The following is a 27536-nucleotide window of genomic DNA, read 5'->3' as shown; positions in this document are numbered from 1 at the left end:
TAAGCTATAATTTAAAATTTTATTAACTTTCAGAACTCCTGACAGCTTATACTAATAATCATAAAATGTAATAAAGCTAACATTGAAACTTATATAATATGATGGGATATCATTTTCCATATATTACATTAAGAGAACATTAACCATACAGTATTCAATATTGGCAAGGCTGCTGTATAATCATTATTTCTAATAAAAGTATAAATTGATATAAATACTTTGGAAAACAATTTGGTACTATGTACCAAAAGCTATAAATGCATTCAACCTGCTGTGAATTTATATCAAGGATATAGAAAACAGAATATAAGAAGAAAGCTGTATCAGGGAAGTATGTGTTGCAGTGATATTTAGACCTGTGAAATATTGGTCATGACCTAAATGTCCAAGAAGAAGGAGAAGAGTAAGTATAATTGGTTACATCAATTTTGTGGGATATTAGGTAGCTAAGAAAATGATGACTATCAGGACTATACGAGGAATGACTGTGTGCCAAGACTTAAACCACATCTTAGGTTAAAAATCAAGTGTTCTTTCTGTTGCTTCTCTTGTAATAGCATGAGAAACGAAACACAAAAAGTACATGCATATTCATAATTTATGGATTTGTGTGGATAAAGACTGAAACAAATAATAATTTTTAATGCTGGGATGATAGGAATATGGACAATATTTTTTCTCAGAAATTTTTCTTTATGTCTTTGTGCTATGACTCCACAATGTTGTTTAACAATTAAAAAAGCAAAAAATACCAAATCAGTTTTATTTTGGTTTCAGAATTGTATTGTTTAGATCTTCAGCTTTCCCACAGATTGCTTGTTATTATCCTTCCCAATTTAGAAGAGTTAGATATTTAATAATAGAACACATGTGCAGCAATTCTAGTACAGCATTTTGCTTTCTAAAAATTCATAAAGCACAAATTTCACAGAAGCCCACCTACACTTTTTTGAGCTATTTAATTTTTCACAGTTTTATGCTCATGTTGTGCTATGGCACCCATGCAAAAATAACTGAAATGTTAACCATTCTGCAGAAAATAGAAGAAATCTTTGTGATAGCTCTGAAAATGATGAATCAAGTGCTATTTTGGGGAGTTTTCCATGCTGAATAATAATAAATTGAAAACATGAAGAAAAAAATCCTGTTTTGAGATCTTGCTCTCTTCTGTCACATTCTACCTGAAGTCATTAACCACCATCTCCCTTCCCTTCATTTCTATATCTTTTTTTCCTTTCTCTCTCTCTGTGTCTCTTCTTTGCCTGTTTTTCTCCTGGTCTCACATAAATTGTGGTCTTGCATGCTGAGTTTCCAGGACATTCACTGGGGACTTGTTTTCCTGGAGTATTGTGAAGCAGCATTTATTTGCCTATGGATTTGGTTCTTATAAGGGTCAGTGACCTCCTTCTCCTTCATTTTCCTCATTCAACTTCTTATATATATTGTAAGCTTGGAGAGGCTCCCAAGTTCATTAATTTCTTTCGCATGATGCTGTATACAATTAGAACCAGATAAGAGCCGGATTCTTATTGACATAATCAGCTTCTAAGATTAGTACTTTTTTCTATAAAGAGAGAGAGAGTCAGAAGGAAGGGAGAAAGGAAGGAAGGAAAGAAGGAAGAAAGGATAAAGGAAGGAAAGAAAGGAGGAAGGAAAGAAAGAAAAGCAAAAAGGCAGGCAGCATCACCCACATGAGGACTGTGGCTATGAGCTGGTGGAGGGTGAGAAAAACCTGTTACTAGAAGACAATGTGCCAACCTGGTATCACGTGAGTTATTATATCTGGGACATCCATGAGATCCTGAGGGATTGTGCCGTCTAATCCCTGTGGTGGAATGACATAATGCAGGAAACTAACATTTTTTTGAGTTACATGATTGTTCCCAAGTTTATGCCCAAGTGGTGTTTGAAATCCACAAGATTTAAAATGAATGGTTATTATTTGGTATTAAAATGAAGGAATGCCTTATGAATCCAACACCTTTTCTTTCTTTCATCACTTGGATCCCAAATTCTCTGTCCGTTGGGATCCAGTCCCCTTGCCTGGCATGGGCCTCAGCGCGAGACCTTTCCCCCTATTGCGGATGTTTGATTCTCCTTTCTCTTGTGTAAGTGATGAGGAGCAAGGAGTCTCTTCAATCAACAAAGAGTCTAGACGTAGGTGGCTCATTTGCCATTGGAAAAGAAACCACTCCAGATCCTTTCTGGAGAACTGTGAGGTAATTAATTCCAGAGCCTCAATGTCGACCATATATTAAAAAAATACATGTAGATGTATTTGAATCACAGATTAATGGAATCTGTGATTTATTTCTCAAATAGAACTCATCTAGTTTCAATCTGAATGGGTTAGCTCAGACTTTGCCAAGAAGCTTTCTCAAACCTCTTCTCTTTCTAAAAGCACTCATGCCAGAGTTTCAAGCTCTATCTGGAGGGGTTGGAAGACAGCCACTGATAGATTTCACACTCCACTCTATTTTCTTATGAAACACTACTGAACACCTACCAAAGTTATAAACTCACATACCTCATAGCTAGGACACTAAACTCTGCCAAGGCACATGACTGCAAATACCTACCTCTGGGTTCTCATGTGTTTCCCTGTTCTCTGAAGCCGTTTTGCCCACTGAACTTCATTTTCTTGTGGCCCTTGAAGTGCTTAAAAAAGATTACTTGGGTAATAACTATGTCTTTATGTGAGAGGACTCTTGTTTTCTTTATTATAGCAACAAACATAGTATTATATTGCAAACAACATCCAGAAAAAGTGTCAGTAGTGGTTTTGATTAAATGATAGGTCTTATTTGTTATTAAAACCAATTACTGATATGTCTGAAAAGAACCTTTGACATTTGGATATCAGACCAGTTAGGGACAGTTTAGTAGTTTAGTGTTGACTTACATGAAAAGCAGATGCTTTAAACCCAGGCAACATGGATTTTTATGTGGTTCTTATTTTAGTCAATACATGTTATTTTCTGGATTTCGTTCCTAAAAATATTAAACAAGCACCTGTTATGCCACCAGAACAAACAAACAAATAAACAATCTGTGTAAGATAATACAGGCACAGGCATAAAGGTGCAGAAAAGTTTTAAAGAGAAACCTGGTTACAGAAGATGCTTCCCTAACATATAGGACTAAAAGTATCTTGCTGTCTTTAAACTCTTTTTCCTCTGTATTAGTTTATTCTTGTACTGGTATAAAGAAATACGCGAGAGTGGGTACTTTATAAAGACAAGAGGTTTAATTGACTCATGATTCTGCAGGCTGAATAGGAAGCATAGTGGCATCTGCTTCTGGGGAGGCCTTGGAGCTTTTACTCATGGTGGAAGGGAAAGTGGGAACAGTCTTACATGGCGGGAGCAGGACCAAGAGAGGGAGGGGGAGGTGCTATACACTTTTAAACAACCAGATCTTGTGAGAGCTCACTTACTGTACAGTAGCAAGGGTGAATGGTGCTAAACCATTCATGAGAACTCTGACCTCGTGATCCAATCACCTCCCACCAGGCCCCACCTCCAGCATTGGGGATTACATTTCAATATGAGATTTGGGTGATGACACATCCAAACCATATCATCCCCACTCCCACTTAATGCCCTTAAAAATCAGGGCCCCAAACGTGTATTGTACCCAAGTGATATTGTATACAGTGCTACTGGACTTAACAGAAACCCACTGCCCTCCCCCTACTTTTGAATCTTTATCTCCAAGAACAATTGTTTCCAACCCCTTTAGCTCTTTTTCTGGTTATTTGTCTCCACTTTTCACATAACATTTGTATGTTGCTATTTCTTGATTTTTTTTAACTTTCATTTTGATTGTCTGTCTACTACGGAAGATGATGACTTAACTCCCCACAATACACACATTGTATATGGATATGCGTATGAACACACATACACTTCCTTTCCTCCAATCTTTCCAGTAGGATTGTGTCATAATTCTGATTTAATTAGTATTCAGTGCTTGTATTATGATTCTGCACTTGAAGTTACAGTTAGTCTAGATAGTGTACTAAAATACCATTTCTATTCTTAAACATTTTGTTTTTCCTGAAATTAATCATTTCTTGCTTTGTCATATGCTTAGATTTCTATATAACTTACCAATTCATCCTCAAACTTTGACAGAACTGTACATATGCTTTCAGTATATCCAAACACCTCAAACAGCCCATCCATTCAGTTTCTTTTCTTTTCTTCTTGGAGAGTCTTCTGGAGACTTCCATTTCCCTCCTCTAATCTGGGTGGGATGATCTTTGGACCTTTGATGGCTGTTAACTCTGCTTCTCTTCATCATTACTTTGAGAAATCCCCTTTCTTTCTCCTGTGCTGAATTCCCTGCTACTTGGATTCTGGGTCTCGTTCGTTCTTGTTTCCATCCTTGATTGGAAAGCTTCCTTCCATCCCTGAGGAGCTTCCTAAAAAAGGTGTGCATGGAAGGTAAACGATTTTTTGAGCTTTCTTCATATTTGAAATAGATTTTATTCTACCCACACACTTGATATATAGTTTGGCTTGCTTTCTTTTCATTTCAAATAAAACTCATTTTTTCTTATCATTTTGAAGGTGTTGCCCCATTTTCTTCTGACTTCACATTATTGCTGTGAAAATCCTGAAACCATTGTGAGCCTTAATCCTTTTCTGTAATCTTTTACTCATGAGTGTTTTAAAATTTTGTGTTAATGTTCCTTCATACAGGGTTTTCTTCCCTCCCCTTCCTTCTCTTTTCATTTTGCTGGCATTTTGTAAATATTTTCAATCCAAAAATTCTTGTCCTTCAGTTCTCAGAAATATTCTTAAATTTTTCTTTGGTAATGGCCTCTCTTTATTTTCTCTTTTGGGGATTTCAAAATTGGAAAGTTAAGCCTCTCGAATGAATTCTCTAATTTTATGATCATTTTCCTTTGTTTTACTTTCTGAAATATTTTCTCAACTTGCTCTTATACCTAATCTATTGAGATATTTCTATCTATCTTTTCCTTTTTCATTTCTAGGAGCTCTTTCTTGCCCTCTGAATGTTTGTATTTTTAGCCTCCTATTCTTGTTGCATGGACACACTTCTTTTCTCTGAGGATATTAATATTCTTGAAGTTATCTATGTATGTCTTATTTCTGTGTCCTTTGAGTTTATCTCTTCTGTTTGTTTTGGTTTCTGACTTTCACAGTAGAGGCTCCTCTCAAATGTCTGCTGTGAAATTAAGAGTAAGGTGCTGACATGGTGTTTGTGAGCCCTGGAAGCGAGGACAAAGTCATTGGCCAGTGGGCTTTACTTTAGCTTGAGCAGGTAGAACTGGTTATTTAGTTGGGAGACATCCATAGATGAGTATCAGTATGTCATCACCCTTGGGCCAGATTCTCCAGAGAAGACTCTTCCAATTTTCTGTATGGGGTTTAGTGGGGGCAGGGGTGGGTGGGTGGAGGTAAGTTAGGCTACTGCAGTCTGGATGCTAAACAGGGAGAGTGGACCAGGGACTATCTATTCAGTGTGCAGACTTTTGTTCTATAGAAACTCGCTATGTCTTTAGCTGTGTTTGATGTCCCTGAGTTCATCCTTTACAGAAAATGACTCTCCGATCTTCTGTGCAGAGGGACTGGAGTTGAGGGAAGGGACTTGAGAGATTTTCAACCAAATCCATTTTCAACCCCACCTTCTGGAGTCTCTGGTACCTCCACTCTAGGGCCTTCATCATGTTAAGTGGAACACTAGCTTTGTTTCTGTTGGCCTCAGCCCCAGTCCTGCTCCTTGTGGGCTCTCACTGAGCTTTTTCTATTCTGTTAAGTCAATGCGACTTGGTAATCATCTGCTTTTCAGCTTTCAAAACATTGATGACATTTCTCTCCTCTTTTCCCCACTTTTTTTATACTAGACAATTTAGTTGGGTATTTGGAGGAATTAGAGTGTCTTAGCTCAGGTTGCTAAATCAAAATACCATAAACTGAGTGGCTTAAACAAGAGACATTTATTTATCACAATTCTGGAGGCTGGAAAGTCTGAGATTAGGATGTTAGCCTGGTTGGGTTCTTGGTGAAAGCTGTCTTCCTGGCTTGCAGACGATGGCCTTCTCACTGTGTTCTCACATGGTGAATGGAGACAGAGATATATAGAGAGAGAGACAGAGAGAGAGAGAGAGAGATCGATCAGCCTGATCTTTCCTCTTCTATTAAGGACATTAATCCCATGTGGGAATCTTACTCTCATGACTTCATCTAAACCTCATTATCTCCTAAAGGTAATACTATCACATCAGAGGGGTAGGGCTTCAACATGTCAATTTTATGGGTATACAGACATTCAGTTCATAACATGGAGGTAAATGAATGTGTTCTGTTTTCCATGCTCAACAAGAGGCCAGGCCATGCAACAGTCTTTTCTTTTTTTGCTGCTGCTATTAGTGAGTCTCAGGGTAACAGGACGGAAGTAATTGAAAGGGTGCTGTATCAGGTGACTCATCTCCATTTTCAGGTTTTTAAAATGGGAAAGACAGAGTAAGAGAAGGAAAAGCAAGGGAGAGAAAGGGAAAGTTGAGCAGGATCAATAAATAGGAGCGAGAAATGGATGAGGAGAGGAAAAGCGAGGCTATTATTGAATAGTAAAATGGAAGCCATTGTTGTCTTCATCTTCAGCCTATTCCCCCACACTCCTTCCATTTTTTCTTTGAACTGACAAGAGAACTATAGTGCTCCAATGAACTGGTCATCAGACCCCTAGCACCTGACCAAGGCTGCAATACTCTTACAGAAAATATGTTTGTAAGATCCCCAGTCATGCTTTGACTTGTGAAGTCAGGATTTATAATTTTGAATTGGAAAAGTTTTCTGATGTACCCTCTAGTTCATCTCCTCTAGGCTTTTCAAAAAGCAATTTATTGTATTTTACATGATGTTCTATTCCCATATTAGAACTTACATAATTCACAGTACTCATGGGAGGCAGCTATGTGGTATATTCATAGAAACACAAAATGTTGAAATCCAAAGGCATCTTGAGATCATCCTGTCAAGCACCCTTCTTTTCACAGATGAAGGAACTGATAGCCACAAAGTTATATATCTTGCCCAGGGTCATGCAGAGGGAACATGGGTGTGCTCCACTGCAGGGATGAGAAGAGGATAGCATGCCATAAGTGAACTCGAATGAGTGCTTCTGTTACTCTGTTTATATTCCAGGATCTTTTTTTTTTTTTTTTTTTTTTTTTTTTAAAAAGATTTTTTTTTTTTTTTTTTTTTTTTAACAAGCTAAGCTTCTTTTCATTTGTAGATATTTACATGTTACATATGGTTAGGCTATAATGCATTTGCAAGGAGAATGAGTTTTATCTGGAAGTCACTGCATGAACGGAAATTATAGAAATTATATCACAGAAATTTATGAAGTAACAAATTGTTATCCTTTTGTTATTTGCAGTTCTGATCGGTTTTCATTTTTGCTCTTGGATGATGTTGGGATTGTTGAAAGCTTAATGTTCTTTTCTAAGAACCCCCTTAGATAAACAATACCATTTAATGCAGAATGTTATAAAACACCTGCTCTATTTCCTATAACACTGAGAATGTAGATGTTTTTGGTTTCAGTAAAAGATTGTTTGAAAGTGCATCTTTAAATTATGCAATATTGACCTGGCTTGCACATTTTCAGAATTTCCAGTAATAGGAATAAATTTTTAAAAACCTATTCTCACAAGTTCTGATGTGTTTTAACATTGAAATAAAGCCTTGTAGATAGCTGTTTGTTTAGTTGTGATTACATTTTACTGAGTCCAGCTGAAATCCTTTATTCTTAGGATTGATATGTTCCTGTTTCCTCTTCCAGTGGTCATTTTAATGGTTAACGTAATTTTTTTTTTCTGTATTCCTTCTACAGTAACATGAGTTGTCTGCTTCTTATTGTGGAAAAGTAAGATTAAATCTCCTTTTGTACAGAAAACAGGGTGTTTATTACATCATATTTAATGACAACACTGTCAAAGGAAATATGCATCTCTGTGGACTGGTAGTATCCATTAGAAATAGATTTTGCTGCTTTTTGGCTGGCTGAATCAAGCATAATCTCACTTCTGAAATGTTTTCTGACTTGTTGATTCTGACGCATATCAGTGTATCATACAACTATTCTTTTGCTTCTCTGACTGTGTAATTCCAAGGTCTCTGGCAAGAGCCAGTGAATCTTACTTACAGTTGCCAAATTCCATTTTCTTGGTCTTTTGTCCCTAGGCTGCCCTATATTATAGCATTTCTCACATCAAATTGTAATATCTGCTTACATATTGTGTTGTTTACTGTTATCTCCTGAAGATGAGGGACTGTGTTTTCTTATTCATTCATGTAACTCCAGATTCTAACAGAGAGCTCAGCATGTAGCAAGAGCTCAGCTAATGCTCCATGAGGGATGACAGGCAGACCCGGGTTTATGGAGAAAATAGCTTGCAATAGGCTCTTTTGAGAGGATGTCAGTCAATGAAATTTCTGTCCAACTTGAACCAGACCAAAAAACATTTATCTAAACTATGCAGCCTTGATGATGTAAAACTTTGAAGTTCACATTTTGAATATACCACCTTACCTGTTGATGTTGTATTTAATTATGTACATTGAGGCGACCTAATGACCAAGGAGACAATTATTGAGAGATAACAGCAAAGTGCGGTAATTATTCGCTATTAGGATTAGGTTCACAAGGTTTGCATTTGACTCCTCAATAGCCATGTGATTTTGGGGACAGTTTTTTCCATGTAAAAAGAAATTTAAAATGTTTACCCTACTAACCTGATAGCATTAGGATATTATGAGGCTGAAATTAGATATTAAAACATTAGTGAAATAGTGTTTTTCTGTTCAAATATATTATTATTTTCTATTTGTTCTAAAAGTAGATCTTTCATTAAGGAAAAGGTAATAGAATTGTGTGTGTGTGTGTGTGTGTGTGTGTGTGTGTGTGTGTGTGTGGTTGGAGGATGTTCTTGCCTCTCAAGCTACTAATTGTCTTCTATTTTGAATAAAATCTAGTCCAAAATGTATTTTGACAAGAGTTCTTCAAAGAATTATGCTGGGCATGGTGGCTCCCACCTGTAATCCCAGCACTTTGTGAGGCAGAGGCAGTAGTATTGCTTGAGGCCAGGAGTTCAAGACCAGCTGGCCAACATAGCGAGACCCCTATATCCACAAAAAACAAAAACATTAGCCGGGCATGGTGGCACGCACCTGTAGTCCTAGCTACTTGGGAGGCCAGGATAGGATTGTCCCTGGAGCCCAAGAAAATGTTAGAGGGCTTGCTATCTAAGACATATCTATTCACGATCCTTTCTTTTAGTAGTATCCAAAAGTTAAAACATAACTGCATTTTTAACCCTTTTATGTACTAAGCACATGGATCAAATCCTCCGGTAGGGAATGATCTTGCATTACCTAGGGAAACACTACGTGTTACCTGCATTTCCTTGAAAGACTGAGTTTTTAACTGCTTTGGGTGCTGATGTTTGTTCTCTGAAGTTCATTTCATAGTTTGGTTACTGCCATACATTGGTCATTGTACAACCCTTGCTCAGAAGGGTTATTTGGCTAAAATAAGAATGACCTTTCTGCTATCAGTTTCTTCTTTCTTAAATTGAGAATCTCAATCCTTGTATCTGTTGAAAAGGACCCCTCACTGTTTGAAAGCTAATACATAGCAAAATACAGGTAATGCTGATAAGTAGAATCAGATATTACTTGGTGCTGAGTAGAACAGTGCACATAGATTTCAAGCTCTAATAGCTGCTGTTGATGTACTGTTGAGAATGTCCTATCTGCAGAAGGTATTTGGAAATACCTTTATGACTTGGAAATGACTTTATGATATGTACACATATAACACAGATACCAAGATACTTTGCCTTTTTCTGAATGATGTTGGTTTTAAAACATGGATATGCTTATCTATTAGATAATTTCACTATATCAGGAAACAGTGGCTTCTCATTTATTCATGTATTTGTCACACATCCAGTGAGTGTTCACAGATATCAGGCTTCACTAGACTTAGAGATACACTGGGGTATTTAATTGGTACAGTTCTGTAATGAAATTATTAATTCTGTAATGAGCTTAATTCAAAGTCTAATGCTGGTTTTTTGTTTTTGTTTTTTTTTTAAAGTCCAGAACAGGTAAGAAATTTAAACAGTGCTCACTTTGATTTCAATATTGTCTTTGTCAAAATGGTTTTTCCAGGCAATGGGCTGGAAAATATGTCCGAGAGTCTGTTCATATTGGTCATTTGAGCATTTAGAGGGAGTTAATTTTCTCTTCTGAAACTTTCCTGTCATATTTTTCACTCCAGAATCTGGGAACCTAATTTGAAATGGCAAAAACAAATAAACAGACAGAACAAAATAAAGATCACAAATTACTCACCAAAAATAATCCAAAAAAATACAAATGCACATAACACATTAATGAAATTCATTTAAACCTAGTCAAGTGCTCCTTCTCCAATTGTTCCTCACCTCGCAATTGCTTTCTTGACCCTACAGAGAATTCCTTTTCTGCCCAGTTCCATAGATACCTCTGGACTGGGTGTTCTCTCTCAGCTCTCCTCTTTCTACTCTTGTTCTCTTTCATTCTCCCCTGACACCATTTCTCTTCTCCCCTTTCCCCTTCCTGGTTCTCTTCTTTCATATTTCTTTCTTTGTTTCTCTGAATCTTTCCAAGTTCCTATACCTATGTCTCCTTAGACATTTCTAATTCAAAGGAAGAGGTAAGAAGAGGCAACATATCAGACATTCCTTTCTATTGTGGTGAGCGTAAGTTTTTCTTCTAACTATGCAGCTTTCTGCAGCTGACTCTATATCCCCCTTGAGGAATCTCTAGTATGAGATGTGATTCTGTGTATACTTGGGGAATGAAATTTGAGGTTTCTAGAAGTAATGCAGGTGAATATCACTTGATGAGAGACAGTCACTGTTTCTGTGTGGGGGCTGTTGATTTTAATTTTAAACAATTTACAACTAACAGGTGTTTTCTGAGGAAAACATAATGTGTTGAGTGTCTATTGAGTCTCTTCACAAAGCCCATTTGGGTGGCATCCTCTCAATCTTCAGATGAGGGACAGAGGTACAAAGAAGCCACCTCACTTACCCAGTCTCACATAGCTAAGAAGAGAAGGGTCAGGATTTCGACCTAGGAAGTTTGACCCCAGAGATGAGATTCATATTCACCCCACTCCTCTGTTCCTCTGAGCAGACCTCCGGATCTGTGGTGAGTTGTGGCTGAGTGAGAGCCCAGTGTGAACCTGCCTAGACCCAATCCACCTCCAGATCACAGCATCTCTCTCAGAGTACATCTGCAGACAGCAGGAAAGGGGCTCTCTGTGCCAAGGTCCTTTCTTTACTTTTTAATTATGATTTTATTTTTTTAAAAGTATCTATTTTATTGTAGATTTGGGGGGTGTATGTGCAGGTTTGTTACAAGAGTATATTGTGTGATGCTGAGGATTGGGTTTCTGTTGATCGTATCACCCAGATGATGAACATAGTACCCAATAGGAAGTTTTCAGCCCTTGCCCCACTCCCTCCATCCTTTTGGAGTTCCCAGTGTCTATGGTTCCCATCTTTATGTCTGTGTGTACCCAAGATTTAGCTCACACTTACAAGTAAGAACATGAAGTATTTTGTTTTCTGTTTCTGCATTAATTTGCTTAGGATTATGGCCTCTAGCTGCATCCACGTTGCTGCAAAGGACAAGATTTCATTCTTTTTTCTGGCTGTATAGCATTACACAGTGTATATCTACCACATTTTCTTTATCCAGTCCACTGCTGATGGGCACCTAGGTTGATTCCACATCTTTGCTACTGTAATAGTGCTATGAGGAATATACAGGTGCATGTGTCTTTTTGGTAGAACAATTTCTTTTCCTTTGGGTAGATACCAAGTAATGGGGTTGCTGGGTTGAATGGTAGTTCTGTTGTTGGTTCTTTGAGAAATCTTCATACTGCTTTCCACAGTGGCTGAACTAATTTACATTCCCACCAACACTGTGTAAGTGCTCCTTTTTCTCTGTAGCCTCATCAACATGTTATTTTTTGACTTTTAATAATAGTCATTCTGACTGGTGTATGATGATGTCTCATTGTGGTTTTGACTTGCATTTCTCTGTGACCAGTGATGTTGAGCACTTTTTTCATGGGTTTGTTAGCCAGCTGTATGTCTTCTTTTGAGAAGTGTCTGCTTCTGTTGCAGTCCCATTGCATAGTGGATTGTCTTTACTTCCCCATGCATGGTAGTGCATGCCTCTTCTGTATCATTCCTTCATTGCATTGCTTTTCAGAGTCCCCTTAAGATTCCACATGGCATTTGATAGAGGAAAAAGTATAAAATGTTTGAAAGTGAGAAAGAGAAAATGAACATAAATATAAGTGCAGTTTTGCTCTTTTAATCCATGTTGTTAGAGATAACACTTTTTCTTTACAGTGATGTGCGAGATAAATCTTCTCTTTTGCAAAGTACACTTTAAGCTGATAAACTTACAGTTTCATGTTGTGCACTTTGCTGCTAAGTCCCAGTTTTACACCACATGAGGAGGTGAAAATATTGTTACAGGAGGCGTGATTACACTTATTTAAACCATAGAACAAATTTTACTCAACTACCACTAAAGGACCAATTACTTTAGGTCAAATTGTTAGTTTACTTATGTCTTCAGAAAGATGGAAATATAAATGATGCTAAGGATATTTAGGGCAGAGAGCTTATATGTTTCTGTTGCCTTAAAAAAAACACCTGGTTATTTTGTTTTGCTCATTGCTATTATCTGAAGGCATGTTCATAAGAAATAAATAATGGTGGATGGGCTGTATCACATTTTTATTAGATCAAAAAATGTTTAATTCTAGGCAAAATTCTTATGGGCAAACTGTAAGTCTAATCATTTTTAACCAATATTCTAGTCATTCTCTTTAACAATTGATAAAATGGTAATTTTGTTGGCTTATTTGTACTCCAAAACCAAAGTCTGCCATGTGGCTAACAAATTGTATAACCAGAGACTTGAGTTGATTTATGTAGAATTTAATTTGATGGAAATTGTGAACCAACTTGAGATACTGATAATACTGTACTCATGTTGTTTTTTTAAAAAGCACACAGTATTCTATACAGAGCTTTGTAAGTAATTTCATCACAATAAGTTAATCCTCAATTTCCATCACAGTTGGAACTTGGTGCCGTGACATTGTTTCTTGTTTTATTTTTCTCCTGCTCTATTATTAATAGAGATTTTTGTCTTATAAATGAGCAACAACTAAAACATAGTTCTTTATCCTTTTAGATTGTTTTAACAAAACATCTTTATTGAAATACCAGAAAGGTCCTATTTCTCCTATTTTTGCTGGCTACAATTCCAGTTTTCTACCGTTTGTATAGATTGCCTTTCTTTGTGCAACAAGACGTCTCTGAAAGGGAGTTTTAACATTAAAAAATAGCATTCTATTAATTATTTGCCTTATAAGGCAAACAATAGTATGCTATTGTTTCAGAAAAATGGTATCTTCATTTTTGTATACATTTCAATTATACATTATTAACACTAATGTACATATGGTGAATTGACCTTCAGGATCCCATCAGTGCAGGACCTGTTATTCCTATTTCTGGGAGTGCTATAGATAGGCAGTCTTCAGCTCTGAACCCCGTGTGGGACTGCCCTGGCTAGAGGCCTTGCCCAAGGTCACCTTCCCCTCTTCCAGAGTGGCCCAGATCTGATGACTCATTGTATTGGTCAGGGTTCTCCAGAGAAACAGAACCAAAAAGATTTGTTGTCAGATACTGGCTCACACAATTATGGAGCCTGAAAAGTTTCACAATCTGCTGTCTGCAAATTGGAGACCCAAGAAAGCCAGTGGTATAGTTTGAATGCGGGAGAGCCAGAGGCACTGAGGGCAGGAGAAGATCAATGTCCCAGCTCAAGCAGTCAGGTTGAGTTCATTCAACCTTGGTCTACATTTTTGTTCCATTTAGGCCCTCAATTATCCCAGCCTGCATTGGAGAAGGTAATCTGCTTTATTCAGTCCACTAATTCAAGTGCTAATCTTTTCTCTTTTTTTTTCTTGTTTGTTTTTGAGACGGAGTCTCGCTCAGTTGCCCAGGCTGGAGTGCAGGGGTGCCATCTAGGCTCACTACAAGCTCCGCCTCCCGGGTTCACGCCATTCTCCTGCCTCAGTCTCCTGAGTAGCTGGGACTACAGGCACCTGCCACCACTCCTGGCTCATTTTTAAAAATATTTTTAGTAGAGACGGGGTTTTACCGTGTTAGCCAGGATGGTCTCGACCTCCTGACCTCGTGATCCACCCGTCTCAGCCTCCCAAAGTGCTGGGATTACAGGCATGAGCCACCGCTCCAGCCAATCTTTTCTGAAAACAACCTCACAGACACACCTAGAAATAATGTTTAACAAGCTATGTGGGCAGCCTGTGGCCCAGTCAAACTGATGCATAAAATGAATCATCACGCTGATTGATGTGGAGGTATAATGGCCTGGCCTTTGTGGCCTGTTTTAAAGCAACTCTGAGGGCCATTCTAGCCTCAGAGCTTGTGGTGTCAGCAGCCTGTCACTGGGCCATAGCCAGCTGGATTTCTCTGCCTGGATTTCTCTGCTTCCCTGGAGCCCTCCATCAGGTAGATGCCAAGAGCAAATTTTGTGCATTTCAAACTCCTTCTGAGGTCTACTTCTAGGAGAGTCCAACAGTATTATCTCAACACATTAGATTCCAACCTCTTAAAAACGTAGCACACATGTTTGAATGAAACAACATGTGCTTGTTTCCATAACAACTTTTGCTTAACCCAATTGGCACCATTAATATTTTAATAGTTTTAACCATTTTATTAAAGAGTTAAATTCTAATTTCAACTCAGATATTTGAGCCAAATCTTTACTACTTATGGAATCCATTTGAAAGGAGAATTAATTCTTGGAGGTAGGAACTGGGGGATGGGAGAAGAATATAAATAACTTTTCCCATTCTCTCACCTTAAAATTGTCCCAATCACATTGTAATCAACAATGAAATCAACAGTGAAACCTAGTCATTTCATCTATTGGCACAGGCAGGTGAGCAAGGATCACTTTTCAGAATTTAGGATATTTGATAATACTACATATAAAATGGTGAAGGGTTCAAAAATATGATCTGTTGAAAAACCAGTGTTTTAGGGCTGAATATCAAGTCTCTCAGTATTGGTGATGATTATTGTCTGGTTATGATTATTACTGTTATTAACACTGATAATAATGTGCCACATTAGCATAGAAATTTACCGTTTATAAATGAACTCTCACAGTATACCTGAGAGATAGTTATTATGAACCTCATTACAGAGATGAGGAAACTGAGAAATGAGAGACTTTTCAAGATTACATGGGGCCACCCTCAGGTCTTCTGACAAATATGTTTTCTTTCTCATTCCACCATCTCTCTGCACTAGCAAATCAATACATACAAGCCTTTTATCTCTCATATCTGAGACACCTGACCACTCACCCACAAGTCTCAGCCTTCTACAGAGGTAAAAATTCTGAAATGGCATTGTTTACAAATTTGCCTTTGTATCAATATGAGGAAATTCTAATGCCGCTCTACAGATGAATACACTAAGGCCTAGGTAGTATTCTAATTCATGGTACCCTAATAGAAACTATTTTGGGAGGCAGATCCCATTTCAGTGACAACTTCCTCTGCATAGTCATGACCCATATGTATAATTTTTTTACTTCTTTTAATGACATCTACTTTTAAACATATATTTACATATAGCTATTTGTTCCCCTACTTGATGGAGAAGTCTTTGAAAGCAGGACTGTCTCATTTCTATTTCTCTATCCTAGAAGTACCTATCACAAGTCTTGCATTTATTCATTCAACAAATGTTTGTTGAAGTCTGTGTACCAAACACAGTGATACGTGTTGGGGTATACTGATAAATTTGAAAGATAAGGTTCAATACTCATAGATTTCTAATTGAAGAAGAAAAGGAAAAAGAAGTAACAAAAAAAAGTAAAATTAAAATTATTATGATTGCTGCAGTACAAAAGAAGTAGGAGACAAGAACCTCAGAAAAATCTTCCTGAGAACACGCATCAACAGAAACAGCTGGGAAGTTTGGAGGGTAGACTGGCTATATGCTGGAGAGCTTTAAGTCACTTCTATAATCTGCATGAATTCCAAGTATCTTAATTAAGCTCTTATTACTCAACAGAAGGACTGTATTTATGTAGCTGTCAATTAGATTTACAAGGGACAACTGGCAGCGTTTTAAAAAACAAGTCTTTAAATATGTTTTATCTTATGCATCAATCATTTGCAGTCACTAAATCATAAAGCCACAGGTATAGTCAATTGTGGATGGGCAAGATGATGGAAGAAATCTAGATGTAGAGGCAGACAAATCTGGTTTTGAACCTGGATTTCAGTATCTTGCAAGCTGTTGGTACCCCTGTTTCTCATTTTCCTTGTCAGAAAGATGGTCATGATACAAACCTTCAAGTTCTGCCATTAGGAATAGAGATGGTGTCATTGAGTAAATGAGACTGGAAAGGAGTGATCATGTGTATTGTAAAGTGTACATGAAGTGCTAAATTCAATAAATGATCTTTAAATTATTGTTAAGTAACCAGAAGGAAAAAAATACACAGGCTTCAAGGAAACTAGCCAGGAAATTTTAGAAAACACCCAATTATAAATTCCTTAATATAACATTTTCCCTGTAAGTACTAAGCTTTAAAAATTATAGAACAGGAACATCCCTGCAGAATAGGAAAGTTAATGTCCCTTGAATTGTATACAATTAGTAATCTTTCAGAGTGAGACATGGAAGAGTAGATGTGGTGGATAAATTATTTGATGAAGGGCAACTTCTCTTCCACCCACCCACCCCAGGAATTTAAATCAAGATAGAGAGTCTCTTTAAAAAGTCAAGCAATGGATGTGGAGTATTGTATGGAAAACGTATCTTTGATGAGGTCTGAATCTTTGAATTTCATTGGATTTTTAAAACCAAATTCTAACAGTATGTAATGACCCCTTCCTCTTATGAAGTCATAGGACTATTTTAGGGGATGACCTATTTGTCATTTATGACTGAACTGTGGTATATCTTATGCTGTTATCTGTGTTACCTAATTTACACCCTTGTCTGATGTTTCTTATGTGTACGCATTGTCATTCAATTATATCATAACTGCTGAAGACTGGCAGTCTTTGTCTGTAACTCCTGAAACATGGTAGACCATGAGTGCTTACGAATAGATTAGCTGTCTGACTTTTTGACTGACAGGAAGAAAGAAAGTGTGAATGGGTATCAGGGTTCAGGAAATAATCCCAGTCTTCTAACTATAATCATTTGATAAATAATCAATCTACACTTTAATAAAATATCTACAGGCACCAAACAGCACAATGCCATGTGAAACAGGTTCTCTACAAGCATTTGTTCAGCTTAAATAGATTAATACTCCAGTGCCTCTTTCCAGGAAAATACAAACTGACCAGGTTGAAAGATATGAGGTGTGGTATGGGAATAGTAAAAAGTGAAATGGGTTTAAGCTATGTTAAAATTCAACTCAGCGAACTCAGCTCTTTACAAACAAAAATGTTTAATAGGTCCATCGTGAATAAATAAATCAATGAATTCAGACTAAACTATGTTTGGATTGCTTGTTTGCTTCTTCTGAAACAGTCATAATAAAAATTTTCAGAACTTAATTTTTTATGGCTACAGAGTCAGTAACAGTCTCAGAATGATACTCAGCATATAACATGCCTTTAATGGGATGTTTAAGTAATCATGGCAATTTAATTAAAAGGGCAGTCATCTTTTGAAACAGATATTGTTCCCTGGAGAGTGTTACTTAGTGTTACATTTTTGCAGTTATCTAATGTTTCCACTCACAGAGGTTTGTTTGTTTGCATTTTAAAGAAATTATACACAGTCTTCAACTTACCTCTAGACTTCATTCCAAAAGTTTTCTCAAAATACGTAATCACTCCTTTCCTCCTCCAAACCTGGTGATTTTTTTCAGAGTTCTAGAATTCACCTTTGCTATTGCTGATTTAAATATTCTCTCTCAGTGACCTCTTTGCCCCACAACACTTCAGTTACCTAACCTATCAGCCCCTAACAAAAGTATTACATTTCCCTTCTCTCTCTTTAGCTCCAGATTCACTTTTTCAGTTTGACATTCCATGCATATTTTGAAGACAGCCTGCCTCCAATCAAAATCATTATTTTCTCCTCCTTATCCTCCTGGATTTCCCACTTGTTTAATGATACCATCACATAACTGGTCACAAAGACCAAATCCTTGGTGTCATACTTCGTGGTTTCCCGTTGCTTCGCTACTTACATCAAATCAGTACAAAGCTCCATTGACTCGAACTCAGAGATTCTGCCTTAGCTCCAGCTGCTCCTCCCCAGCACCAGTAGCACTGGCTCAGTCATCATTTCCCACTGCTTATTCCAATACCTCCTGCCTGGGTTCATTGCCTCCTGTTCATCCCACTTCAGGCTGCAGTCTGTATCAGTGATCCTCATCTGTTTTTCTTCCATGGAGTGCAATGCTCATACATGAGATATATTCTTATGGGCCACTTAAAGATCAAAGAAATATAAACATTTAGTGAGAAAGTTAAGCATTTAATTATTCCTAGTCTTCCACAGGCCCTTGCAATCTGACCCTTATGTCCATCTCATTTTTGTTGCCCACCCCTCTCGCCCTCATTCGTTGACTCCATTGGCCCTTTGCTGCCCTTTCCCATGCTCTTATCCTTTTGATCTCGACTATATTACACCACTTTAGGGTGTCTTTCCCTGAGCAGTCCTCAATCTAAATTAAATTCGTTTGCTCTTCCTCACAGGGCTCATTATACTTTATAATTATGTATTATTTCTTCTTCTGCTTCTGCTTCTACTACTTCTGCTTCCTTCTTCTCCTCCTCCTCCTTCCTCCTCCTCCTTCCTCCTCTTTCTTCTTCCTCTTCATCCTCCTCCTCCTTTTTTCTCTTCCTCTTCCTCCTCCATCTCTTCCTCCTCCTTCCACTTGCTCCTCCTCCTTCCATTTCCTCCTCTTCCACTCCCTCCTCCTCCTCCTCCTTCCTCTTCCTCTTTCTCCTCCTCCTCCTGCTCCTCTTCTTTCTCCTCTCCCTTCTTTTTCTCTTCTTCTTCTTTCTTTTTATTTTGCATTAGGCCTGATTTACCCATAATATTTCTGAATTCTGTGAACTTAGAGAATTTCTTTTATTCACCATTGTGTCCACAGCACCCACACAGTATCTGGCAGATACTGGGCACTCAAGAAATATTTACTGAAGGAATGAATCAATTATCACCACTAGTAGTGGTGTATCAGTAGACTAGCTAACTGCAGGCAGTGACACAGCCCAATCTGTGTATTATGGACAATTCCCACCCCTGGAATGTGTATTATAAGGTTACTAAGAGTCCTGCTATTATAGGCATAATTTTGAATGTTCTCTAACTTATAAGAAAAATAGTTTTATGTGCTAGCACTAGTTAGTCATACATCTGCTGTATGTGTTAGGTTTGATCACAGAGCCCTGGAAATCTATCATTTGGCTACCAGACTTTTCTTCTTTGAAAGTCTACCTAAAGCATAAAGCTCAGCACGTACTTCTCCTGCTGATGAACCTAATGGATTCCCCTTGTTTTCAGAATAAAGTCCAAGTTATTTGATGTCTTAGTCTCTTTGGGCTGCCATAATAAATTATTATAGGAGACTGGTGCGGTTTTGGTGGCATGTGCCTGTAATCCTAGTTACTCCGGAGGATGAGGTGAGCAAATCACTGGAGCCTAGGGCTTTGAGGCTACAGTGAGCTATGATCTGGCCACTGCACTGCAGCCTGGGTGACAGAGTGATACCCCCATATCTAAAAAAATAAAAATAAAAATTATCATATACTGGATGGCTTAATCAATAGTAATTTATTTTTATAGTTCTGGAGGCTGAAGGTCTGAGATCAAGGTGCCAGCATGGTCAAGAGCTGATGAGGGCCCTCTTCTTGGTTCAGTGTCTTTTTGCGGTGTCCTCACATGGCAGATGGTGCAAGAAATATCTCTGGAGTCTTTATTATAAGGACACTAATCCCATTCATAAGGACTCCACTTTCATGACCTGGTCACCTCTCAACAGTCCCATCTCCTAATACTTTCACACTGGGGATTAAGTTTTAACATATTAACATTCAGACTACAGAATTTGGCACGTCTAACAAAGCCATTCTCAAGCTGGACCTGGTCATTGTTTCCAACTTCAGACCCAGCCAGTCTCTACCATAGGCCATGATTGTGCTAGGTTTTTACATACTGTGGCCTCCACCAGACATGTTCCACTTTGTCCCCACATGGATGTATATTTGCTCTTTAAAATTCAGCTCTCTCAAGCACTTTAGTTACTCCTTCTTCTGTGTTCTGATTATATTGAATATCCTATTAATTATATACTTTATTATCTATTCCATGGTAACTTATTCAAATGCCTATTTCCCAGACTAGATGGTAACTCCTGGATTAGACTGTGCATTTCCAATGTTGAGCCCAGTGCATAGAGTATAATGGCATGCAATAACAGTTGGATGACTGAGTGCATTGTCAATTGTTTGGAAGTAAAAATGCCTTTGCCTACTGAAGCAATGCTATAAATGGCGATTTAATTCTTAGCTGACTTCAAAAAATACTTTTTATACCATAATGCAATTGAAACCTATTGCTAGTATTGCTTTCTCATCTAGTTTCAGAATGTTATCTCTCTGTTTCACTGCAATTGGGGGAACCTCTTTCTTCTGCTCCTACCCCAGCTCAGAGGCAGAGATCTTTTCTATACTTTTCTCTTTTGTCCCTCATTGCCTAAGAAGGAGAGGCCAAAATAAGGTTCTTTCTTTTTATTTACAGTGAAAATGAGATAGTATTTCTGCCATTTTCATAGTGGAGATGTACGTCAATCAAGAGTTGGCATCTTTGGGGTTTGCCTGTGTCTTATATAGTCTTGAAGAACACTTGTCTCATAAGACATTGTTATGCTGATGCATGAGGATCTTGCTGCAGTTCTATTAGCTATACAATGAAATTAACTTTAATTAACTTTAAGAGAAGTCTACTAGTAAATAAAAGTAGCAAAAGGACCTTGCTACTTAATAAGGGTCTCAACTATAAGACATACTCATACTTTTATTAATTCTGTCACTTGTCCTTTGGCTTATGTTGCATAAATCATAACAGCCCTTCCTCTTTCCACCTTTTGACTCTCATCACACATCTTATACATCTTGGTTTTCTTAGATATATCCACAAAAATAATGTTTAAATTTTGGGAAAGAAACCCATGTCTGATTAATAATTATTGTCATTTATTTGGTGAATATATTATAATGCAAACAAACACAATTTGCTCTTAATAGGTGAGAGTGACACATATTTTGAGAAATAATATTCATACAGAATTATGTGCTTTTATAAAGTAGCTAATTGAGTTTGCTAATTAAATAAATGCTCTTCCTGAATCACCCCTCCCCCCGCCCTTTTTTTTTTTAAATAGGTGGTGTTTGCATTGCTCAGTCACAGAAAATCCCACGTGAACCAAGACCTGGAGAATTTGAAAAAATTATCAAACGCCTGCTAGAAACACCTAATGCTCGAGCAGTGATTATGTTTGCCAATGAGGATGACATCAGGTGCTGATTACTTTTCTTCTGTATGTAGGGTCAGATTTGTGTCCCATATCCTCTTTCTCTTCTTTCTCTCTCTTTTTTTTTTTTTTTTTTTATTTATTTAAGTGTCTAGGACATGTGACATATACGTGCAGGCTTGTACATATTGTATCTCTACTCTTATGCCATGTTGGTGTGCTGCACCCATCAACTCGGCAGCACCTCAATTTCATCATTTATATCTCACATGTATAACCATCACACAATAAGTAAACTACAAAAATATCAAAAAAACAATATATCAAAACTACACAACCCCTCACTCACAACAAACACAACAAAAAACCACTAATCACACAACCCCTAACCACAGCACATAAAAAACAGAACATCATCCCAAACCAGTCAACCACCAAAAAAAAAAAAACATAAAACCATACACCCCACACCACCACACACACCCATATAAAGAACTCTGACTCCCAAAAAAAAACAACACGCCAAAACCAGCCACCAACACCCAAAAACACAAAAAAACCCCAACCAGAACAAAAAAACACACACCAATCACAAAACTACACACGAACACCCCACAACACAAAAAAAAACGAGACTCAAAACAAACCATCAACCAAACCATCACAGAAAACACAACACCCCGCCAACCAATCCCCCAACCACACAAACAAAAATCAATCCAATAACCATATCACCACCAAAAAACCCAAAGTCGAACATCCATGCAATCTCCCTCCTCCCCCCTCCCCCCTCCCCCTGATAGGCCCCAGTGCGGGATGTTCCCCTTCCCGAGTCCAAGTGATCTCATTGTTCAGTTCCCACCTATGAGTGAGAACATGCGGTGTTTGGTTTTCTGTTCTTGTGATAGTTTGCTAAGAATGATGGTTTCCAGCTGCATCCATGTCCCTACAAAGGACACAAACTCATCCTTTTTTATGGCTGCATAGTATTCCATGGTGTATATGTGCCACATTTTCTTAATCCAGTCTGTCACAGATGGGCATTTGGGTTGATTCATATTTCATGTTCAACATAAAAGCTTGTAATTCCCTTCCAATAACAGACTGCCTTCTGCTGCCTTGTAGTTTGTAAATCTGAAATACCTACAGAGTAAAACTTGGGGACTGAATGAGATAAGACAAACAAGGGTGATAGACAGAATGATGTGAATGAGGTTAAGCATAAGGCTAATTAACATGTGTTGGAGTTAGTCTCTGCTATATTGCCTTTAGGAGATGATAAGATGTGGGCAGTTAGAATGATCGTCTTAATTGTTCAACAGTGACCTACTGAGTGTATACAACTTTCCAAAGCTGTTCTTGTAATATTCATAATTGTGGTATTTTTAATACATGTGATATGCATTATTTTTATTCCTATAGGAGGATATTGGAAGCAGCAAAAAAACTAAACCAAAGTGGGCATTTTCTCTGGATTGGCTCAGATAGTTGGGGATCCAAAATAGCACCTGTCTATCAGCAAGAGGAGATTGCAGAAGGGGCTGTGACAATTTTGCCCAAACGAACATCAGTTGATGGTAAGGATGCACCATAGAGAGTTTGTTTCATTGCAGTTGGATCTAAACTCAAAGGCAAAATTGGAGTATCATAATATGAGGAAATGCACTCATTACTGATGGCTTGATACAAATTTTAGCTTTGGTGGCAGAATTGTCAAGACCAGTATTTAAACCAGCATGCACATGCATATATATACACACACACACACATATGTATTATATATATACACACATATATTTATTATATTTATATAGTGTGTATGTGTATTTAGGAAAGAGTCCCCATTAGATTTTTTTTTAAGAAAAAGGCCATAGTCAGTTACTTCCATTATGTTAGTAATTGCACTTTGAGTTTGAGTTTACTTATTTCCATGGGCATTTATGGTAATCATAGCATTGTTGGAGGGAAGATACTTGATTTATAGAAAATGAATATATGATGCTGGGCCTATCCTATGGATAAATAAATGCAACAGGAAAGACTTGGAGCATCCTGAGAGGCAGTCTATCTTCTAAACATATTTTCCAATCAGTTTGACAGTAACTGAAATTCTCACTTTTAACATTATCCTTTGGAGTAAGGCATTATTTCCAGGGGGTCTCCCTTCAATAACGTGGTTACCTGAGCAAACTGACACTTGAGTTCTCTTACCCATGACTCCATAAGGTGACATTAACATGATTGCTTTATTGAATTAACTGAAAACAGAACATATAGGAGAGAGAAATTTTGAAGTATGTGGAAACACAGGGAAGTCTGGAACATTGATTCCTGCTAGGAAAGAGGAAAGAATGAAGGAAGTTTAAGTTGGGTTCTGAGTATCCAGGATTCAGCATGAAGTCACTGGTTCCTGCCTCTGGGAGAAGTAGAGTAGGGGAGGGTATAAGAAGGACACTGATACCAGGCTTTCCTGTTGTACTTATTCATAGATCCAGGTGCTTGAGTAGTGGTGATGGTGCAGGGGGATTGTCCATTGACCCTCCTTGGCTTTTGCCATAAGAGAAGCCTTGTTTATGGGCTACTGGCTTTCTCTCATTTGTTGTATGTGTGTGTGTGTTTCTTTTCATACAATGATCACAATATAACATCCGTTCGAAAGTTCTGACAATATTTAATTTTGAAAGAATATTAAAATCTTACCTTTCTCCTTTGAAATAGGATTTGATCGATACTTTAGAAGCCGAACTCTTGCCAACAATCGAAGAAATGTGTGGTTTGCAGAATTTTGGGAGGAGAATTTTGGCTGCAAGTTAGGGTCACATGGGAAAAGGAACAGTCATATAAAGAAATGCACAGGTAACCACTCAAATGTTTTCTGTGGTGCATTTGTTTCAGCATTACCTGATAAATGATGTTTATGGATAACGATGAGTGTATTTTCTATTTTTTTGTATGTCTTCTTGTTATAGTGTCTCAGCAGGGCTGAGCATACACTGATCATTCAACAAACTTAAATTTGTTTATTGGTTCTTTCAATCGATCAGCAAGATTTTATTGAACATATACCATGCATATAGTACTGGGGTATCTGGAAGACTTTTATTGTCTACTTTGGAAAATGTACTTTATTAGGATTGCTAGAATACAGACAAATAAACAAGACATGGTATTGTTCTCCAAGAGTTCAAAATGTAATATGCATCATAATAAGTTGCTATAAGACAGTATTTTTCAACTATTTTAATCCCTGTCCCCTATAATACTATTATTTTCTTAAATCCTGCATAGTAGCTATCCTGAAACATGCATGATTTTTTGATGCCTTACTTTCCATAGCTTGTGCTTAAGAATAATAATGATATTGAATAAGCATTTTTGAATATATGATTAAAACTATATTTTCAGATGATTGTGCACATAGGAACAAACTGCAGGGTTTTTTTGTTTTTGTTTTTGTTTTTTTTTGAGACGGAGTTTTGCTCTTTTGCCCAGGCTGGAGTGGACTGCAGTGGCGCGATCTTGGCTCACTGCAACCTCCGCCTTCTGGTTTCAAGATTCTCCTGCCTCAGCCTCCTGACTAGCTGGGACTACAGGCGCGTGCCACTACGCCTGGCTAATTTGTGTATTTTTAGTAGAGATGAGGTTTCACCATATTGGCCAGGCTGGTCTCAAACTCCTGACCTTGTGATCCGCCCACCTCAGCCTCCCAAAGTGCTGAGATTACAGGCATGAGCCACTGTGCCTGGCCCAAAACCACATAATTTTAAAAGTTACCTAGAACTGAGTAGTAAATTTAGCAAGGTTACAGCTATGAGGTCAATATACACATTCATTTTTAATACATATATTAGAAACTAGCACGTAGAAAATGAAATTTAAAGAATGCTTCTTATAGCAGAATCAAAACATGCAACATTAGGGTCAATTTTAACAAAATGCACAAATCCTTTACACTGAAAACTACACAACTTGAATGTGTGTTTCAGAAATGATTCATTCCTTCTTGTACCCCGCCACCCCTAGACTTTGATATGTCCTCCTTTCCCTCCTCCTCACTTTCTTTGGAAATAGCTGTTCAAATAAAAGATGTAATGTGCTAAAAACTAGCACAGACATATAAACAGAGACAGAATAAGGAGGTGGAAATGAGTGCCACGCTGTGGAGGAATCTGATTTCAGGCTTCTGTGTGCCAAGCACTTTTCCAGGAGCTGGGCTGAGTGAAGAAAGGCAATATTCATGCGCATGGGGCTTACATTTGAGTGTGTGGAGACGGACACTCCGTAATAAACATAAATGAACAGATGCGTTCAGATGCTGAGATGTGCTTAGAAGAAATACAACAGATTAACTGTGAAAGACTCACCTGGGTATTAGGAGGAGGAAGGTAATTAGATTGTGTGGTCCGAGTATGCTTTGCCAGAGGAGGTGACATTTGAGGTAAAACCTGAGTGACAAGAAGTGGTCAGCTGTGTAAAGATATGACAGGAGTGCATGACAAGCTCTAGCGCCGGAGAAAGGCTCTTTTGTTCAAAGTACAGGAAAAAAAAAAAAATAGTTCAGGGAGGTTGGAGCCAGAGTGAATATCGCAAGAGGAAGCGTGATGCCAGCCGAGGCTATGGTGATAGTCTGCAACCAGGTCATGCACGGCCTTGAAGTTCTTTCTAGAAGTTCCAGAGTTGAGGAATTTGGGCTTTATTCTACCAGTAGGACACAATGTCTTGAGGCTCTTCATCTAGAGAACTGCTCAGACACTTGGTTCAAGAAGATTTGCCTGGCAGAAGTGTCAGGAGGATTGGGGTTCAGGGGAGAAAATGGAGGCAGGTCAGTGAGGTCTCATCCAGTGTGCTGGGGACAGGCAGTCATGGTCTAAGAAGTGCTAACTAGGGGCCGGGCACGGTGGTGCACGCCTATAATCCTAGCACTTTGGCAGGCCGAGGTGGGCGGATTGCCTGAGCTCAGGAGTTCGAGACCAGCCTGGGCAACACGGTGAAAACCCGTCTCTACTAAAAATACAAAAAATTAGCCCGGCGTGGTGGTGGGCGCCTTGTAGTCCCAGCTGCTTGGGAGGCTGAGGCAGGAGAATTGCTTGAACTGGGGAGGTGGAGGTTGCAGTGAGCCGAGATCGCGCCACTGCACTCCAGCCTGGGCGACAGAGTGAGACTGGATCACACACACACACACACACACACACACACACACACACACACACACACACACACACAAAGCTAGGTAGGGATATAACACAGAGGACAGACGCTCTGGAAGGTAGCGTTATATTTGTAGTACACGCTGAGTGGTTGATGCTGGGGGCGAAGATCGTTAAGTCATGGAGGATGCTGATGTTAAACCTCTATCAGGGAGGTCTAGGGAAATGGTGATGTGATTAGTTAACAGAGGAAAAATAAAGTAAATAGTATGGTTAGGTGTTTGGGAATAAACTTGAATTTTGTTCTGAGATAGCCCCATGGAACTGTCCAGCAGGTGGCAGCATAAGGTCTGGGACCCCACAGAGAGTTCACTAAAATTTGAGATTAGGGAGTCTTGGAGATTTCGAAGTTAAAGACAAAAGCAGAGATGCAATTGCCATGGGAGACTGAGGAAAGATGAGGAGTGATGACTGAGAATTCAAGGGCAGGAACCAGGAAAGAACACACAGAATGCTGGGCTTGGGGGAAGGAGATGATCCGGGAGTCAAGGTTGTCCCAGTCTCCAGGAGAAAGACGGTGCATGAGGATTCAGTGCTGCAGGGATCTGTGGCTGAGAGAGAAGGGTGTGCCTGGGTAACCAAATTGGAGGGGTTGAGAGAGAACAGAATAGAAGTGGAGGAAGGGATGCTGTTTCAAGAAGTTTTGAGGGAAAGA

The 27536-nt window shown here is 38.3% G+C and overlaps 1 protein-coding gene across 3 annotated transcripts in view; it reads left to right on the top strand.

Moving 5' to 3' along the window:
• GRM8 (glutamate metabotropic receptor 8) overlaps nucleotides 1–27536 on the top strand; it is an 863233-nt gene that overhangs the window by 352906 nt on the left and 482791 nt on the right. For all 3 annotated transcript variants that reach the window (XM_017873818.1, XM_017873820.1, XM_017873819.1), the window contains exons 4-6: nucleotides 21585–21720; nucleotides 23097–23251; nucleotides 24393–24530. In XM_017873818.1, coding sequence (XP_017729307.1) covers nucleotides 21585–21720; nucleotides 23097–23251; nucleotides 24393–24530 — 429 coding nt within the window. The remainder of the gene's footprint in view (nucleotides 1–21584; nucleotides 21721–23096; nucleotides 23252–24392; nucleotides 24531–27536) is intronic.

Source organism: Rhinopithecus bieti, unplaced genomic scaffold (genome assembly GCF_001698545.2).
Source record: "Rhinopithecus bieti isolate Rb0 unplaced genomic scaffold, ASM169854v2 scaffold_7683, whole genome shotgun sequence".
NCBI lineage: Eukaryota > Metazoa > Chordata > Mammalia > Primates > Cercopithecidae > Rhinopithecus > Rhinopithecus bieti.
Note: the sequence above shows the minus strand (reverse complement) of the source record. Positions and strands in the feature narration are given on the sequence as shown.